The sequence below is a fragment of the Struthio camelus genome, chromosome 1 (genome assembly GCF_040807025.1).
Source record: "Struthio camelus isolate bStrCam1 chromosome 1, bStrCam1.hap1, whole genome shotgun sequence".
Classification (NCBI taxonomy): domain Eukaryota; kingdom Metazoa; phylum Chordata; class Aves; order Struthioniformes; family Struthionidae; genus Struthio; species Struthio camelus.
The window spans coordinates 142210414-142229579 of record NC_090942.1 but is presented as its reverse complement, the minus strand read 5'-3'; the positions used below and the strand labels follow the sequence as shown (position 1 = coordinate 142229579).

Below are 19166 nucleotides of genomic sequence, written 5' to 3'. Positions count from 1 at the left end.
TTTAAACAGCCCGAGCACAGACAACGTTGGTGTGTTCAGCGCACATTCATCACGGAAGTTTTCACAGATGTTGAATGTATATGTTACACACCCGTGTGCCAGCCTGTGTCCTGGCAATGCTGGAAGAATCCGTCATGCAAGAGGCCAAGCACCCAACATCACAGCTTTCCCTCAGGTGGAGGTCGTTTAAGTCATGATCCAGTGTCCACACACTCCCAACACCCAAGGGGGGGCATTTTTGTGGGGGAGCAGGAAGAGGAGAGCAGGAGGCTGAGATAAGTCAGCTCCGGGTGCACAGCGCCAGAGAGCCACTCTTGCCTGATTTGAGGTTTCGGCTCTTTTCTATCCTGATAGTCGCGGTGACTGTGGCTACTGCAGGCTTCCCTTGGTGGCCTCGCCTTTCTCATTGACCTTGTCACCGCAAAGCATGGCAGCGGATTTTTCTAATGTGACCTATCCCAGGTTTCTCCTCCTGCCCTCTCCTTGCCTTCCCAATAGGCTTTCCAGTATGGCTTGGATTAGCCTCACGTTCTTGTGGTTTCTTGTTTCAGATTTCTGTCTGCTCGTTTGTCATCCTGGTTCTGTTTCTTTTCTCTCTGTTCTTGGCATGACAGAATATAGGATCACCTCTGTGGATAAGATTATAAATGCTTCACTGTAGAATTGCCAGTAATGGGCCTCTGCCAAATTTATATTTTTAAAATCCCTGAGCAGCAATTTAATTACAGTATTTTGGATACAGCACCATAGCAGCTGCATTCTTTTGATGAGGATTCATTATGGTTTATGGCGAAAACAATGGCAAATTAGCTCTGATGTGTTTTGGAATTTGCTCTTTATTTAGTTTAGAATAGCCATATTTTACTGAGCATGATTCCCAAGCTATCTGATCTCACAATCTGTGAGAAAGTGAGAAAGTTCTGACAAGAGTTCTTGAAAATCATACATATATGCACACCTGTTACAGCTGAGCTATTGTTAGTTTGTGGTTAAAAGGGAATTACAAGAGAGATCCCTTTCACTATATTTTAACGAATGTTCCAAGACTATTTCAAAAGTTATATGTATTAATCCAAACATACACATAAATAACAAATCTATATTTTTTCCCAAATTTTTATGGATTAAATTTCCCAAAACAGCAGATATTACATCCCTGCTAGAAATTTAATAAGGGTTCTCAATGAACTCTAAAGCAATTTATGTGACTGCGTGCAAGCTCAAACTTTAAGCCAGATTTGTAAAATATTTGTTTTATTTGTTGACACGTTCTGGAGGACTTACAGTAAGTTTCAAGCACAGGTTAGGAGTGGGGCAAAATTCACAGCATGAGGGTAAAAACCTCCAAAGAACTGAGATACTCTCTTAGCACTATTCCCATAAAAGGCTGACGCTTCACATCTACATTAGAAGCTTTTACCAGAGTATTAACATCATGTGAAGGACGTAAAATTCCGCATGGAATTTTTGTACTGAAAAAAGCCTTTGTATAGACATAGTAATAGCCTCACTTCTTTACCTCTGTAGTTTGTTTTGCTTCATTTATCAATACAGTTGTTTTTATTGGCAAAAATACTTTTTAGTCACTTAACTACACAAGGAAAAAGAAAGCTTGTTTTTCATTTTTTAATCTTTTTAGCTTCCTCAAGTTCCTAAAGTTCGATTCAAGCTCAAGAACCATGTCTTTACACCTTTTAATACTGGTCTGTGGTAATCAAGAGAACAACCCTTTACAGAGCTGGACACAAGCGGAGCAGTTGCTCTATCCCCTTCTAATGCACAGTTAAGGGTGGAACCTGCTCCTCCTGGTTTAGGATATTCTAAGAAGTCCATTCAATCACTTTCATCCCTGCCTCACTCTGTATGATCCTGGTCTTTACTTTGTGCCAGAACCAGAGTACGTTTGACCTTTGGCTGATTCATTTCGACTTGCTAGACAGCCAGAACAGCATAAGTGAAGTAAGCGAATAATTATTCCCTCACTCTGCTGAGTTGTTTTTTACCAACCTTGAGAGCTGACACAGCTCAAGGCAGGATCGGATGGGGGGAGGCAGGGATGCACAGCTACAGGAGGCAAAAAAAAAGGGGGGGAAACACAACAACCACCCATTACCTTGGCTTGGCTGCTGGGAAACTGCATTTGAGGCAGCTAACTTGTGCCTATACTTCAAGCACCTTGTGTAGGAGTGAGCCTGCACAGTCAAGGAGACTGGGTGGGTGCCTAAAGATGGAGGTCCAGTGTGCTGAAATGCAGTAGGTTGAGCGGCCCCACCTTGCACAGCACTTTCCTGAGCCCCTCCACCAGTTTCCCAGCAAAGGCAGGGATCAGCTCACTGAACGGGTGGACAAGGGTCGGAGCTGCTGCAGGGGGAGAGACAGCAGCATGTGCAAAGGAGTGGCACAGAGCAGCACGATGAACCCTTTTTGGCAGAAGCGGGCTGTTAAACCAGTTCAGTGATCTCATAAATATACCCTCAGTGACAGCAGTATAAATAAGAAAACCTCCAAATAATAAATTACAAGTAAGTTAGAATAATCCAAAAATCCAATAGTATTTACTGAAGTAATTTGGGATTCTGCTGGTGTGCCTGAGGCCATAATTTGGTCTATGTTGGAAATACAGTACAAAGGAAAAATAGTAACAGGACAGAGTTTTTAAGACTGCACAGGAGAATCTTCACTCACACTATCGAGATCTTATTGCTCTGCAGCACTAGAAATCACTTACATGAACACTGACCCTTGGAAAACAAGACTCAAATTGTAAGGGAACAAAAAAATCAGAGCTTCAAAAGACGTCTCTTTTACCTGGCATACATAGTTTAAAATGGCTTCCCATTACTGAAGGGGTTTCTGATAGACTTTATGTATTTTTTCAAAGAAATAATGACTCAGAGAGAGCAGCCCTGATACAGACAGCTTCCAAGATCGGATATTTACCTGACCTCGCAGACCTCCTCAGGAAGGAAATGAATTCCTCCAAGGAAAACACACGACAACAGATTCATAGTCTGTACTGCACACAGTAGTTATTCAATGAGAAAATTCCTGTCTTGAACTTCAGGTTGAATTGAGGTTCCTACCACACTTAGAATATATCTGAAAAAACGTGCAAAATAAGCATCCGTACCTTTTCTTTTCTTCCTAGGACTGACAGTTAGATTACAAACTGTAAACAGTCATTAGAAAACAAGCACTCCCACATCTGAAACTGTAAACTGGCGATGACAGTTTACCGGTAACGAGGTAACTTACATACAGCCATGTACCACACACACTCACCACTGCAAACAATTGGAGTAGCATAGTTTCCTAATTTGTTCACAACTGTTTTAATATTGTGCTCATTAAAATCTAAAATCTTCACTGATTTTAACAATGCTGGAATTAAGCAATATGAAATTTAATGGCAGAACTCTGAATCAGTTTTGTTTGCTTTGTTGTTGTTGCTGTTTTTTCCGACAGAAAAATTACACCTCTTTCAAGTGAGAACGTGCAAAATCATTTAGATAAAGCAGGAACCCATTTAAACCTGCTCAAAATTCAGACTGCACTTAAATATTATTCATGTATTCAAAAATGTTTGATTAACTTATCACTCTCCAGTTCTTCCCTTTCTCCTGTATAACAACTCTGTTAAGAAAACACACTACAACAAAATTATTAATCCAAAGAGGTGGTGTAATTTACAGTCTTTCACTATATGTTCAGACAAAGGTTTTCAATTTCTGTAAATAAGGACAAGGCTGGAAGGAGTCAAGTAAATTAAAGAGAAAAAAGTTCCTCTGATAGTCTTTCTTGCCCCAAAAGAGCTAAAATAAACTCATAGCATTCTGCCTGCCTAAGAATTTCAGCACGGTTGGAGGTGGCAGGTTTAGAAGAGCTAGAGTGCCGGTCTACCAAGCCCATCTGGAAAGAAAGCTAATTCAGTAAGGTAAAAAACACAAAAAGGCATCATGGTTGCTGCTCTGATTGGTGGATCTGAGTAGAAAGGTCACCTTATTCTCAAAAGCATCCTAAGAAATGCTCAGAAGAGAGTGGAGGAAAACACTATCATACGTTTAATATAATGTGCCCAGCAGAGCTGCAGCACATTTTTTAAGTTGAAGGGTATAATCAAGTGCAGTGGAGAGAAAAAAGTCTGCCCTCACTTAAGCACATGAAAGAAAAGATTGCATCATCATGTAAGTTCACCCAAAGTTTGCATAACTTCACCAGGCATCTTGAGTGGGTCCTTTGGCTCACCAGGCACCTATAGCTCACTGGGACAAAAAAAGGCCTCAATTCAGGAGCTTTCTCACATGGCAGAGTTTTCAGTTTGCAGATTAATTTTAACCACCAGTGCTAGTCTTCTAACAGCAGCACTTAACCACAAAAAGGCACCTGCAGCTCCCGCTTGCCAAGCTGAAGAACACCCTCCTCAGCAGAGGAGGCTCAGTGCTGATACGGCCATCCTGAGACTGGCCCACTGCCACAACTTCTGCGTACACAGGGCAATCAATATAGTGCCCATGAGAGCCTCGACTACTGGAAAAACACAGGGGCTTTCTCTCCCAAGCATTCACCTCTGCCTGTCTTCTATACATCTGCATCTATGTTTTTCCCCTCTTATATTCTACAGAATATACATAACCCTGATATGTTGGAGAAGCTATTGAACACATCTATTTTCGATTTGACTAATTTTACATTTTATTTAACTGATGAGGTCAGTCAAATATTACTTCTGTTGTTTTTATCGGTTTCTTCAGTTATTCCTTTCAAGGGATTTCCTACATATATGTGTTCAGACTCTTTGGGCCAAGAATATAATATTTAAAGATGCCTATTTAGATGGACTGTCATCCATACACACATCAATGTGCTTTCTTATCTTTTAATAACTTATTAACGTGATAGATATTGCTCAGATTCAGTGTGAAGTGATTTATATCTGTCTCCTTATGCAGCTGGCTTGATCTGGACATAAATTTTGCACAAACTGTCATTAGCCACAGCCTAATAAATCTGCCTAATGCTGCTACCATATGAGCACATATGTTGCAAACAGCTGCCTTTCTTTAATCTGTTTTAAAGTTTGACTCTGTCACAGTAAATAACAGAACTTGGTTGTACAGCCTCAGATTTCAGAACAGCTCGCTTGACCGGAGAAGAGCAGAGATGAGTTTCAGTGGAGAAGCTACCGTAGTGCACCAGTCCACAGCAGCAGCCAGCCAATTTTAGAGTAAAGCCTTGTAGAGATAGACAACTGTTGTAATAACCAGAAGAAAAATATCTTTGTAATTAATTTAGGAATACAGGTTCTTCTCTTTTCTTTTGTCACTGGATGTTTTAACTTCTCTAGTATTTAATAAAAGATTATGTCTTTTTTTTTTCCTTTAACTAATTGGCCTATCAGCTAAACTGTATGGAAAACGTCTCTGACTTTCAAGTTCCTCACAAGCTCAAATTGATATTGCTATTCATAGATGGCATGAAATCTCACTATAAACTGTATGGAAAAAGCAGAAGAGTTTGGGGAAGTCTTAAGTTTTGTTTGTGTGTATGTGCATGTATATTTTTAAAGAAGATTGCTTTCATCAGGGGAACACTTCTGCTATCATTTTATTCATCAGTTGGGAATCTTGGAAAGATTTCCTAGAACCAATGAGCCATTGCTTCCCCCAGCATCGATATTCTGGGCATGCTGAGAAATCTTCCGGCGCGATCTGCCAACAAAGATGCTGCAGCTTGTTTGCAGCAGAGTAAGTTAGTATTTATATTTGGAGGCAAATCTGGAAGCCCAATACCTTTAAAGCATATATTTCAAGGTGTATTTGAATTACAGGTGAATTACAAGAAATAATACAGAGGAAGACAGGCATGGCTCATGATTTTAGGCATACCTGTGAACAGGAGTTATAGTAACAGTCCCAGTTAGGCTGGGATCCAAGAGCTACATCCCCTCTCCCTCCCCTTTCTTCACTCTGTCTAACAGCAGATTGCTACTCCCATCTTCATCTGTCTGGGTATTATCAGTGATGATTTATCACCCACAACTGGGGAGTGTACGGTAAGTAATGGCATAAGAAATGATTAGTGTAGGATGGCATTAGAAAATGATGGTGTTGAAAAGGCCCCTTTGTACTTAGAATGTTCAGAAAAGATTACATGTTTTATTATTACTTATTATAATTTATTGAGCTGCTGCATATGTCATATAAAGGATGTCTTTTCTTTGTACTGCTTTTTATTCTCTCTTTTTTTGGAAAACCCTGAGAAAGAATGTGAGGTAAAAATAATAATTTCATTAAAAAAACAATAGCTGAAATGCTTATGACATAGAAGAGAAAATCCTGAAGACCAAACCTAGAATTTAATTATTTTAGAACATTTCTTTTCTCATATTTCATTTCTTCTTTTTAGATTTTACAGAGTGCATATTTCTAATCAATAGAGAGCATTTTGCATATTTATACCACCATGCTAACCTCAGTCTGGACACTAGAATTATGCAATGGGACTATATCTCATTTTTTTATTAGACTGGCACATAAGACAAGGTATACAGAGCCAGGGGTGCCATTGGAACGACTTCTCTTAAATGAAGTGCACAAGAATCCAGGCCTTTCAGCAAAGTGAAATGGGGGAGTGAGGCTACTATATTTCAAACCAGGATCATTACAAGAAATCAAATAGTAGTGCCTCTGTTGACTGGTGGGGTTAGTCAATATTTACTAAAAAATTTAAAAATTATTCTTACCCTTTAAATGAAGCTAACAGCTAGCTTGAATATTCCTGTGACCATATGAAGTTTCCACTTACCCATCAGGTTTGTTTTTGCATTTTGTTTTAAGTTCCGTTGAATGATTGTTCCTTGGAGCAGGAATTACATCTTCTCATGTATTTGTATAAAACTTTATACTATGGGACTTCATTTTGAATGAAGCCTTTGGGATTTAGCACAATAAAATTTTAAAAAATTATTTGTCTACTTTACTGACCACGGTGTTGGTCAGTAAAGTTGGTGACCAAGTTGGCCAAGGTGTTAGTACAGTGGAACAGTGTCTATTCCAAAGTCACAAATGCCCACAGTGATTTCTTTCTAAAAAAAGCAATAGCAGTCTCAACTTCTCTATAGACACAAAGTCATATATTGTATATTACACCACCAAAAAATACTTGCCATTTCAAATGTTCAGTATTTAGTTTTTGCTGCCAATTTTCTGTATGTCACAGGCTATGAATGAAAGTCTGTGGTAGTTCAGAAGATCATTCTCAATAGCAAAAATAATTGAAGAGATAAATCACGAAAGGAAAAAGCTAGCCATAGTCCCTCCAGTTACATTTCTTATCTCTGCTGAATTTGATCCCTCTCCTATGGTAAAAATATAATTAAAGGATATATTGCTGCTTTATGCTTTTCTGTCAAAATACTCTAAAGAAATTAAAGCTACAAAATTTCAAAAGGGTAGACTGAAACTATGTTTTGGGCAGGAAATTTTCATTCCTCCAAAAAGGCAAATATTGTGAGTATGGAAAAAAAAATCCTGCTGCTTTCAAAGCAAAAGTGATGCAGCTTTGAAGATACTCCTGATTATGGACTCATTTCCTGTGCCTTTGGCTTTCCTTTCCAGTTTTACGCTCTCAGAATCTCAAGGAGCTCTTTCAGAGGAAACACAGCATACCCAAACCAGGCGGCTTTTCACAGGTGGGAAACAATTTTCTCAAAACTCTGTAACTCTAGCTCTGCAAGGGCTCACATCTTGGCAACTGGGGACTAGAGAGAGCAGAGAGCTGGTCTGTAAACTCCAAGGGTGGAGGGGCCTGTAAGGTAGAGAGGCAACGTGGAGCTCCAGCCCCTCGAGTGCTTTTGTCCAAGTCATTAAAGACAGCCCTGCACTCCCTCCCTTTCCGCAGCCATAAACCAGGATATTGCATAGGGCCAACACCACGCACAAAGGAGAAATTCATAAAACAAGCAATACTTCTGCTTGAGCTCGCAGAAATTAAAAAAGAAAAGGCCGTCTGAAAAAGCAATCCTTCTCGCACTGTAAGGCATACCCTCAAGAAAGCCAATGATACATTACTTATTTATTTGCTACCCAACATATACTGAGCGTTTTACTGACACGTATGGAGACAATGCCTTCACCATGAAGCACTTGTACTGTCTCAACAGACAAAAGGAAAGAAAAACGAGGGGGGGAAAAAGAACAGGCAGGAGAGAGAAAGATGAAACATGCAAGCACAGTAGTAGTTGGGCTGAAATTTAGGAAGTTTAAGAAATGCTTAAGTAAGCATTTGTGTAACGCCCAGGAACGCATCTAGTCACCTTACGATAAAATTATCTCCTTTTCCATTCCCAACTCCTTTTGCTCCTCCCTCACGTCCTTCATTTTTCACTGGCTTTAGAGAACTAGGAAAACAGAGCCAAGGGAGAGGTGAAAGCTGTGGCCGCCCCAGCGCGGGGTGTGGAGCAGCTCCCGCCGCCCCCTTGCTGGGGCGGGGGACAGGGGCTGCTGGCAGCGCAGCCATCCCCTGGCCCCGCGTCCCCTCTCCGGGGGCCACGGCTCTGCTCCCAGCCCCACAAAAGAAAAGGCTTCCTGCGTGGAGGGTCAGGGGAGCTCAAGGCTGGAGGGCTGGTGTTGGGGAGAGGTAAAGAAAGGTGAGCGAAAGAGGAAAATGCTGTGACACACCCTCCTCTCATCCACGTGAGGGGCTCAGGTTAGGACATACTCAACATTTTGAGCCCCCCAGCGGGCGTTTAGCAACCCAACTCGCTTCTGCAGACCCCGGCCGTCTGGGGAAGCCTCCCTCGCCACGCACCGTCCAGGCTTTCTGATTAGGCACTGTGTCTGACCGGCATGAACCCCTGTTTATAGGTTCGCAGTGCTGATACACACAAGGTACTATCATTTTGCTAGGAAGAGTACATTTTGCCGGAAAAAGCGAGTCACAAGAAATCATACTAAACGCATATTTGTGTTTTAAGGTCGGAAAATATGATAAAATATAATAGGTTATGGAAATTGTTTAACATAAAATGAAGAACTAAAATCATATATATTATATATAATAATCATATTCCTATAATTCTATGCCATTACGGGGCAGAGCTGAATTAATTTGGATATCTCTTCATGGAGCAATTTAATATGTTAAATTTTAGCTTGAGAGAAATTTGAATATTGAGTGTTCTGCAGTGCTTGTTTGGGAGATATTCACATCCAGGGATTTTTATTTATTTATGTATTCCATTAAACAATACTCTTAAGCAACTTCACTTTAAAATAGTAACCTTTCTAAAAATGTATTTGTTGTCACATTCTTTTTAATCAACATTAAATTAAAGTTAAACCTTAAAATAAGTTCAGAATACATATACGTAACACATATATACATATTCATACACATGTACAAGGCACGTCAAAGCTGCCAAATAGTGTCAGCTGTAACCTACTGTCCATGGTAAGCAGGCATACCCTTTAGCCATGTTCCCCTAGTTAGCTTTCTAATTCCCCCAAAAGGCTTTAAAAGAATTAGCTTCCTCATTCTATTTGTCTACTGCAGGAAAAAAAAAATATTATTCTAAAAGTAATACATGTTTCACTTTGAAAGGTCACTATATAACTTTTCTTGTTACCAACCCCATTTTGGTTACCTTATTAGGCAGACTACTTTTCCCTTACAAAAGGTCAATCTGTACCCACCTCTAAATTTTCTAAAAGTTACTTATTTGTCATTAACCTTATCTACTTGCTTCATTTCCATTTTTATTGCTTTATTGTTTATTCTTTAAATATAAACTCTCATTCTGAAGTTTTTGATGTTCTTTATATTCCATCACCAGCTCTCAGCCATTCTATTATTAAAAAAAAATAGAGCAATAAAGAGACAATCAAGAGGTCATTACAATAGGCAAATTCAGAGCTAGAACAGGGACTTAAAGTCTGTTGTTTAAACAGTTCGGACTAGATCCATGGAAAAGTATTAAAATACATTTTGCCTAATGCCTAATCCAGCCTCCCTGGAAATCAGAACCTTGAGAACAAGGATAATAAAGTAATACTATTTACGCTTTTATTTAATTTTCTTGTTCTTCCTAATTATGCCCTCAACATGATAATTTGTACTAAATATGGAAGAAATTAAGAATTATACAAACAGTGTTTTTGAAAGTCTTTTGAATTGTTAAATTTGTGAAAATACGTTTTGAAAATCTACAGTATTTATTATTTAAGGGATCTTCTGTAGATAAAATAAAAACAATCTCACAGAACCTTTTCTGTAACTATTGTTGAGCTCATAGTCTGTAGTCATGAACATAAACAACTTCAAACTAGGCTAATACATTCTAAAATTTACCAAAAAAAATACATTACATCATTACTGTATTGACATTGTATATAATTCATCTAATCTTCACGGAAGAACTACCAGCTGAAAGAAACATAGTCACTTGAGATAGCATTAGAATAAAAGAGGGTATGTTCTAAAGTCTATCATAAGAGTTTTATGTTGTCATAATAAAATAAGCGTAATTCAAGCTGGGATTGAAAACCTGTGTAGAAAAATGGTCCATTCCTACATCTATCCCCTTCCAACCAACAGTTTTGTATTTGGAGTGGGGGGAGGGGGGTGCAAACAGTAGGACACAGCCAGGCAATTATATTTCTCTAATATATTTCCTCTAATCTAGTAAGAACCTGGCAGAAACTTCATAAACATACTCAGGGTAGATAATCTGTATACTTAGCAAAATTCATTCATCCTTTTTGATCCTACTTTGTCAGACTAGGCAATGAGAAGGGAAGACCATCTACCATGAGTTCCACATTTTGTCAGGTTGGATATAGTAGTTTAACAGTTTGTTAAACCTGCATAATTGGCAATATAGAAGATAACTTTAAAACTATTAAATATTATCCAAGGAAAAGGACTACTTGTCTAAATAGTTAATACCACATTTTGGACTGACTGATATACTATATCTTTAAAATAATTTGGATTATTTTTTAGTGTAAAGAGCTTCCATTAAACATGAAGTTAGCAAAAAGTTAAAGGTATACAGGGAAACGACAAACTCAGACATGAAAAATGTTTACAAGTAAAACAACTCTATTCATGGGTACTAAAACTTGATATCAACAAAAACAATCTATGTGTTTTTAATAATCTAATCTATGTGATCAAATATACTTTATACTGATGACATATGCTTATATATGACACTATATATTTATTCAAAATATAAATCATATGTCTATTTTTGCAATTCATGAATTATAGACAATTGTGAACTTAGATACTGCTAGAAATTTTGTGTATTTCTGTGATATACAAACACGTCTACATACACATACATATAAACTTATGTGGTATTGCCTTTATATAAATGAGAATTATAAATATGTACATAAACTGAAAAAATGTAGACAGAAGTATATTTACACTACAGTAAATATGTGCATACAGTATATGTGCATAATATATTTATATGTAAGTCCATAAACTGATACTCCTGGATTTTCAGTCCAGTCATTTGTAAAAATATAGGTTTGTAAATATTAGATTCTGATAGTATCACAGCATAACAATTAATGATCGATCTGCCGCCATAAAACACTGCAAAAAAAACTTGGAAAAAGCCAACACGCACTATGCCAGTAACTCTACAAAGATATTTAAATATGAAAAGTTTTTAACTCATAATAAATAACAAAGAAGAAGATATACGCATGCCCTTTTTGTAGAAGCTGTGAACTTGACAGAATGTCTCCTACCTTTAAATGTTTAAAGTAGTTTTTTGTAAGTTTTATAAATTGCAGGCAATTCTCCCTAGATGTAGAAAGTTTATGGCTCCTTCCCACCAAAAAACATTTGAGAATATTTGAACTGACTCGCTGTAGGAGAGGGAATCCTTGCATCCTGAATCAGCACCATGTAGGATTTGTGCAGCCAAACTAAAATAAAACCCAAACACACAAGAAGCTCCCTTTTGTTCTTGGAATTCCTGAATGCCATTCACAGAACTGATGTGCCTTCATAAACCTGACTAATACACGTCAGCACTAATAAGATTCAAACAAAAAACATGGAGAGCCACAGCTAACCTATGGCAAGCAGTCTGAGTCAACAAAAGATCTCTCTTCACTAGGTAAGATGGAAATCACGCCAAAATTAGATATTCCCTGTAAATGTGAAGGAGAGTAAAGACATTGGTTTCAGTGGAGTTATGCTGGCTTGACGCCAGTTGAAAATATGATTTACTGTGTATCTTCCTCTTTTGTCACAGCTCTCCACGGCCTTTTTGTTAACATTAAATGAACATTATCTTTCCATCCGCACCTTGTAACTTCTCACCAAATTATTCTTTTGTGATCTAAAATCTCTTTTCTTTTATTTTCACTGTCTTACCATTTTCCTGCTTATATCTGTAGGACAATAGCAATTTTTCTTAATTTTATCTGAAAAAATGAGCCAACATTATGATCACGTTTATCATTCTCTTGCAATAAGACAAAAAACAAAGGGTAAATATGAAAAGTCATTAGCCATAAACATTTTCTTTGTAGTAATATGGTGGAATAAACAAAAGCATTTGCACCTTCAATTTGTAACACACATTTTTATGCAGCTAAAAGTTACTTCTAGTTTACACCACAATTTTGACTGCCACCTCCTACAAATTCAGTGTATTACCAGAATATTTCCTGTTCTCTTTTTCAGTTGTAGTTTATGGTTTTTGTGTTTTTAAGATGCATGTGTCTGTGACCTACTTTTAAAAGCCCCACCTATAAGTACTAAAATAACCATAAATGCAAAGGTTTATCATGTGATTCTGCAACTAAACAAGAAAGGGCTGCTCCTGGAAGAACACAAGTACCTGCAATCTACTCTGCTACTGGTAAAAATTCAGAAAGAACAGCACCTCTCAGGGCTGGAGCCAGAGCTGCCAAAGGAAAACACTTTCTCATTTTCAAATGTCCACAACTGCTGTTACGTTGACTGTTAAACACACTTTAGCATAGGCGCCTCTGTTGGACAAGCATACAGAACTCCCAATTAAAGGGTTTCATTTTTGCCACAAAAGGAGCTAGATTGTAATGGCATCTTTTGTCCTATGTTTAATGAAGGGTGAGATATTGTTTAAATAATTAGTAACACTGCTGGGAGATAATGCAAGTAATTAGCATAGCTTGATACCCAGAGCTACACCAGTTGCTGTTGTTAGCATCAACAATATGTTGATTTAAAAAGAAAATCGTAATAAAAGAAAATGTTTCTAGAGGAGCTTTTGGTTTGTTTTATTTTTAAGATACAATTAACTAGTCATTTTTGAATGAGTTCACTATACTATTGTCTACTGCATGTTAATTTTTTGGAAACTGTTTTGAAAAGATTTGCTTAACCCAACTATCAACCAAACAAACACCATGTATTTTAGTAATCCACAGCAGTGATACAGCAAGCAACAACCCGTTTTTTTTTTCCAGTGGGAATTTCCTGATCCATCTGAACACTGAATTAGCCAGTGATATCTACACATTACCTGTTTCTTAACAAAGACTGTCTGCAAACCGGAACCCAAGATCTATGTTATTAGGCAGTAGGCTCATAAACACTGACTCGAGAAGATATTACCATTTATGAAGAGGGAGGCCTGAATATGAAAATGGAAGTGAATTTTCTGTTTGCTTGTCAAATACTAAATACTATTGCAAATAGACATCACTCCTTTACTGCTAAATAGTCATGCCAATGCACTGAGCTGAAAATCTCGCTCTTGGATTTTGATATGTAAAACATAAACTTCTGAGGTTTTAGGGGCAGAGAGGAAAGGAAGTTTCAGATTACCTTCTTATGAACAGAGAATGGACTCTCAGTTTGGACAGAAATCACCTAGTTTACTGTTCCTGGACTCAGAGGACAAATGTGACGTGGTGACTTAACTGGCGTGACTGGTGTCATAGCTGGGATTAGCAAAGCCAAAATGGGCTGCCTTATGACAAGAAAGATAGTAACTGAATTTCATGTAGGCAAGTAATTAACTGAACAAACTACTTCCAGGTAGTTTGGGTCCAAAGGAAGTCCAGGTCTCAGTAAAGTTGAACAGATATTACAAAAAATGCTAGGAACTGTCATACAAGGCAACAGTCACTTGACCCAGGCCTACTCTAACCACTCAATTAGTATTGGAATAACACTTAAAGAAGGCTGGTGGAAAACATCCTAATAGGTTTCTGGCTAAGTTAACTGAATTGGGTAGGTAACATTTAATGTGAATTTTGCTTGCCTGTCCCAGATGCTCATTCATAGTTTGCTTAGGTATCTTTGCACAGCAAAGCCATAGATCACAAAAAAATACCCACATTTATTTTCCTCACTATTTGCAAGATTAAGTCAAAGATCTCAAGAGCAGAAACATATCTTCTAAAATCTTCTTTTGAGACTTGCCATGTCTAAGTACATCATCACTAAGATATGTCTGTTAAATAGTTATTCTGACCTCCTCAAAAATATACTTATCCAGTATATATATTTTCATATTAAGTAGTGCATTCCTACTGATATAAAGGTGATAAAAATACAATTGTTCAGTCACTATTAGCTTACTTAATAATAATACCTGTTAAGCATATGAACCTGTTGGATTATTGAAAAGCACAGTAAGTCCATGCACCTTCTATTCATATTTATAGTGCATGTCCTATTTTATCAATGACCAAACTCTTAGCTTTTAAAAGAACAAACCTATTCAGCAAAAATAGAAAAATAACCACTCCTTCTTAGTAAATAAGAAAGCCTTTAAGAGATCAAAGGAAGCTACCAGGTCCAGGTAAAGACGTCTCTTTCATTGTTTTAATGCTTGCATTTGCATAGAGGCACAAAAGCCAGGCAGCACGCATATGCACATTATTCCTGCACTTACATAAAGTTATCATAGACGTGAAGGTATTTTTAAATAATCATCTAGTTAGTTAAACCTATTAATTCAGTTTCTTTTTGCATCCATGAAAACTCTGCCTGAGAAGGCTGTCAGAAAATCTTTGTACCTCCATGTTTGTGATCTCTTAGCTTCAGTCTGCGTGTAAAAAACACACACAAATGCACATGCACACACTGGAATGGGGGAAGGGAAGCTTGGGGCGCCTTTCTTCCTTCCTTTCGTCTGCAGCAGCATCTAAATCTGGGAGCTAAAGGAACTAGGACTCAGATAGGTGGGAGGCTCGTCTGCTTGGCTATCACTACCTCAGCTGGGGCTTTGTGAAAATAACTCTGGGAGGACACCGGGGAGCAGCCAGAGCACGTCTGTCCCCTGGCTTCATGCTGTCGCCGTGCTGAAGGCACTCTGCAGGGGAGCGTGGGCTGCCAGGGCTGGCCGGTTACCTGATAGCACAGATGCCTTTTCACTGTGGAAGCGGTCACATAACCACGGGAATGCACGAGAAGCTCAGAAACAATTTCAGTTTTGTTTCCAGGTCTGTGTCTTCTGCGAGCGTGGGTGAGAGGCAGCGCCGAAGAGCGGAGCCAGCATTCAGCCTCCCTGGCTGCTCAGGCACCTGGAAGCCCTGAAGCCAGCTTATAGAAATGCACCTCCTGTTAGCAGAGATGCAAAGGGCTTTTCACGATGAGAGCAACTGAATGAAAAATAATCAACAGCAGAGCATATGCAAAGAATGCCTGACATTTCAACCAATGCCTGCGTATTTGCAGTCAACACTAAGACCTTGCCCGCTGCCGTGAATAAAGCGTTAGGCAGATAAGCAAATTCACCTTAGCAGCAGCGGTACACTGGATGCGTCTTACAATAACTACAGAGAAATCAAAACACAGCTGAGGAATCTTTCTTTAAGGCAAAATTTGACACCTTTTCAACAGTGACAAGCAAATGTACATATAGATGCATATGTGTATCTCATACGAATAGAGACCACGCACCTACCTGTACCAACTCACTGCCCACATGAGGAAATGTGTCATGCGGCTTAAGGATACTTTCATTCCCAACTACATTTGGCTCAGCTACAAAGGCTGATAGGTAGTACTAACCTTTAGCTTGTCATAGCGCTCGCTTAAAGCTGCCACCTGATGATCACGGTGTCGTCCAACCAGTTTACACAAGGCACAGATTAGCTGGTCATCAGTCACGCAGTACATATTAACTTTCTCATCCTCATGCTCCAAACACATTAATCCTCTAATGTGCGAGTCCGGAATAGGCTCGATTAAACGGTGGCCTGTAAAGGGCTTCTTGTTGGGGTGAGTGGCTTTCAAGCACTCCTCACAGTAGGACACCTCACAGGTAACGCAGGTTTTCACTGCCTCTTGGGCAGGGTCCTGGTCGCAGAACTGGCAGAGGACCTTCTCGCAGGACGACATGCTGTTGCTGTCGAACGCCCGCTCCCGGCGGGTCTCGCTGGGGGAATTGGGCCCGCTCACCGATGCCTTCTGAAATCTGTCGATGATGTTCTGCAGGGTGACGTTGCGCTTGAGCCCGTCTAGACCGCGCTGGCTGAGGGTGATGACATAGCGGCAGGTTGGGCACTGGAAGGCGGTGATTGACTCCACCGACTCGTTGGTGGCGCAGTGGGAGACGAGGATGCGGTGCGCGCAGTTGAAGCAGAGGCTGTGAGCGCAAGGCAGCAGCAGCGGGTCTTCAAACAGCTCCAGACAGATAGGGCAGGTCAGTTCCGACTCCAGTGTTTCCATCTTCAGGCAAAGCTTTCCTGTGGCGTCAGCGAAATCCAGGGAAGCTGATCAGCTATCTGGAAACACACGTAAAATTCGATTAGGCGAGAGAGAACATGAGGGGTCAACCATGGGGGGTTGTCAACTTTCGCCACTGCTCACGGTGCTATCAATCCACCACGCCAGGCGGGAGAGCAGCCTAAAGTTTGGAATCTGCATATGCACGCAGCAAGGTATTTAAAATCGTACTGTTTTTTTTTTTCTCTCTTTTCACTTAAGAATACAAAACAAAAACTCTTTATTAATCTCTCTCTCTTCCTCTCTCACGAGACTGAGGAAAACAGCAGATGTTCTGGTGGCTGTGCAGTATTAAAAAAGAAAATTATCACCTTCAAACAGCCTATTACAGCAAAATCAGATTTCTCCTGCAGATGCTGCTTTTGGCTTCGCTAATCTAGGGGCAAAACTTTTTTTTTAAAAAAAACTTCAGTTTGAACAGCAGTAGTGCGAGGATTAGTCCAAAGTATTACAACTGATAACTGTAAATCCCTTATTGCTAACACAGTGCAGAGAGTTACTTTCTCAGGTTGAACTTTTCATTTAATATAATAGAAATAGCACAGCAATTAGAGTGCACATCTTTTTTGCCTGTGTAAATAAATACGTATCTGAACATATACAGCAAATAATGTTTCTAGGCACGCATGCGACATGTATATATGTGTAGTGTATTAATATACCTGTATATTTCTCAAGCTTGTGTGCCTGTATTTATAGATACATATATGCACAAAAATATATCGCATACATGTTTGTAGTAAGAGATATACAGTTGAAGGTTCATGTGGGGTCCTAACTGACATGCCTAGAGAAAGATCGATGAAGTAAATGATATATATTTAGAGAGAAAAACAGTAGTTTAACCCAAATTTCTGATGATTCTAATCTATGAGGCAAGAGGAGCATCTGGAGAATAATTTAGTGAAAAGTGTGATTTGCTTTTTTTTTTCTCTTTCTCTTTAACATATGTGCCTTTGTGTGAATACTCTCTAATTGCTAAAAGTTTCAAACTACTATTCGCTTTAATGGCCAAATGAATCATCTGAAGTGGATTGGGAATCCATGACTTTTAAAGGGAGGGTGTGGGATTTTCAAGGGAGCGCAGCCATACACCCCTGTCAGAGATCAACTGAAACTTCATTTTGTTTCCTTTCCTGCATTCAGCGTTACAGAGAGTGATTTTGAAAGAGTCGCCCTGCACAGCTCTCCCTGCCTAAGCTCCCATCAAGGGCCCGTCGCCGCTGCAAGCAGACAGGTCAGTGAAGCAGAAGCAAAGGCTATGCTTTGCGCTCACAGAGCTGTACCTCTTCACAGTACAATCTATTTAAGCTTTGTTGCTCATAACTGAGGACAGCTTCAGATGGCACAGCTGCATGGTCTTTACACTGTAAAGTCATTGTTCAGTTGTGTGAACTCTTGCCTCCTTCCCCTACCAGGAAAAAAGAGGGACGAACAAGAACCCCACAAACAAATCTTGGTTCATTAATGGTGAGGAGAGCTCAGGGCTCATTAACAGCCTTGGGAACCAAGCGCTCCTGAACCATCCGTACTTTGCAACAATTAGAGGGCAGACTGCAGTGACAGTGATAGGAATGCTATCTATAACCCCAATATGAACCACAATAAAATAGGAAAGTTCAACAAACAGAGTTCAGAGTAGCTGCAAGGTTCAGTCGGCCCAGCAATACCTAGCCCTGCTTGCTTTGTGGGAAGAGCAGCAAGACGTCTGCTCCAGAGATATGCTTAGAGAGTAAGACACTCTCTCTCCCTCTTTGCACTAACACTTCCTTTTATTCTGCCAAATCTGGACATTTAAAAAATGCACTGACCCTATCACAACATTCGCTTTTCTGTATCTTCTGTGATGCTGATCTTACTTGAAATAAAGCTCAGTTTGCCAATGACTAATTCATTTATAGCTATCCATCAGCTGCCATAATTGCACGGCGCATATGGTCAAAATTAAAGACCTGGCAGTTTGATAGAAGCAGAAAGATAACTCCCCTCCTCTCTCTTCAGCCATAGCACACAGCACAGAAAAGATGAAAGCGTTTTCTTTAAATGAAGAACAGTTTATCTATCTTTCCTCCTCTTCACTGTCTGTATCACAGAAGTCCCAGAAGATCAAAATCTCATTCACATTGTTTGAACCAATTCCACACCACAACTGTATACCTCATCATCCACTTATCCTGCAGTCTGAATGCTGCACTGGAAATGGGAGAAGGGGATTTGGTGTTGGCAGGAGACAACATTTTAAAGAGTCAGACTAATCATTGCTCATCTATTGGCATTCTAGTGAAAATCTGCTGGCCTTTGGGGTTTATTTCATATAACAGTTTGGGTTATGGGGCTTTCTTCTGTGCTCTCCTCTCCGTATAAAAACTGGCCTGCTTCTTCATGCACCAAAATGTTTCTTTCAGTCAGTTTCC

At 39.4% G+C, this 19166-nt stretch overlaps 1 protein-coding gene across 8 annotated transcripts in view; it reads right to left on the bottom strand.

Annotated features, from left to right (window-relative positions):
• MID1 (midline 1) overlaps nt 1-19166 on the bottom strand; it is a 249004-nt gene that overhangs the window by 86766 nt on the left and 143072 nt on the right. For all 8 annotated transcript variants that reach the window (XM_068920754.1, XM_068920773.1, XM_009683677.2 and 5 more), the window contains one exon: nt 16036-16751. In XM_068920754.1, coding sequence (XP_068776855.1) covers nt 16036-16695 — 660 coding nt within the window. In that variant the 5' untranslated portion in view covers nt 16696-16751. The remainder of the gene's footprint in view (nt 1-16035; nt 16752-19166) is intronic.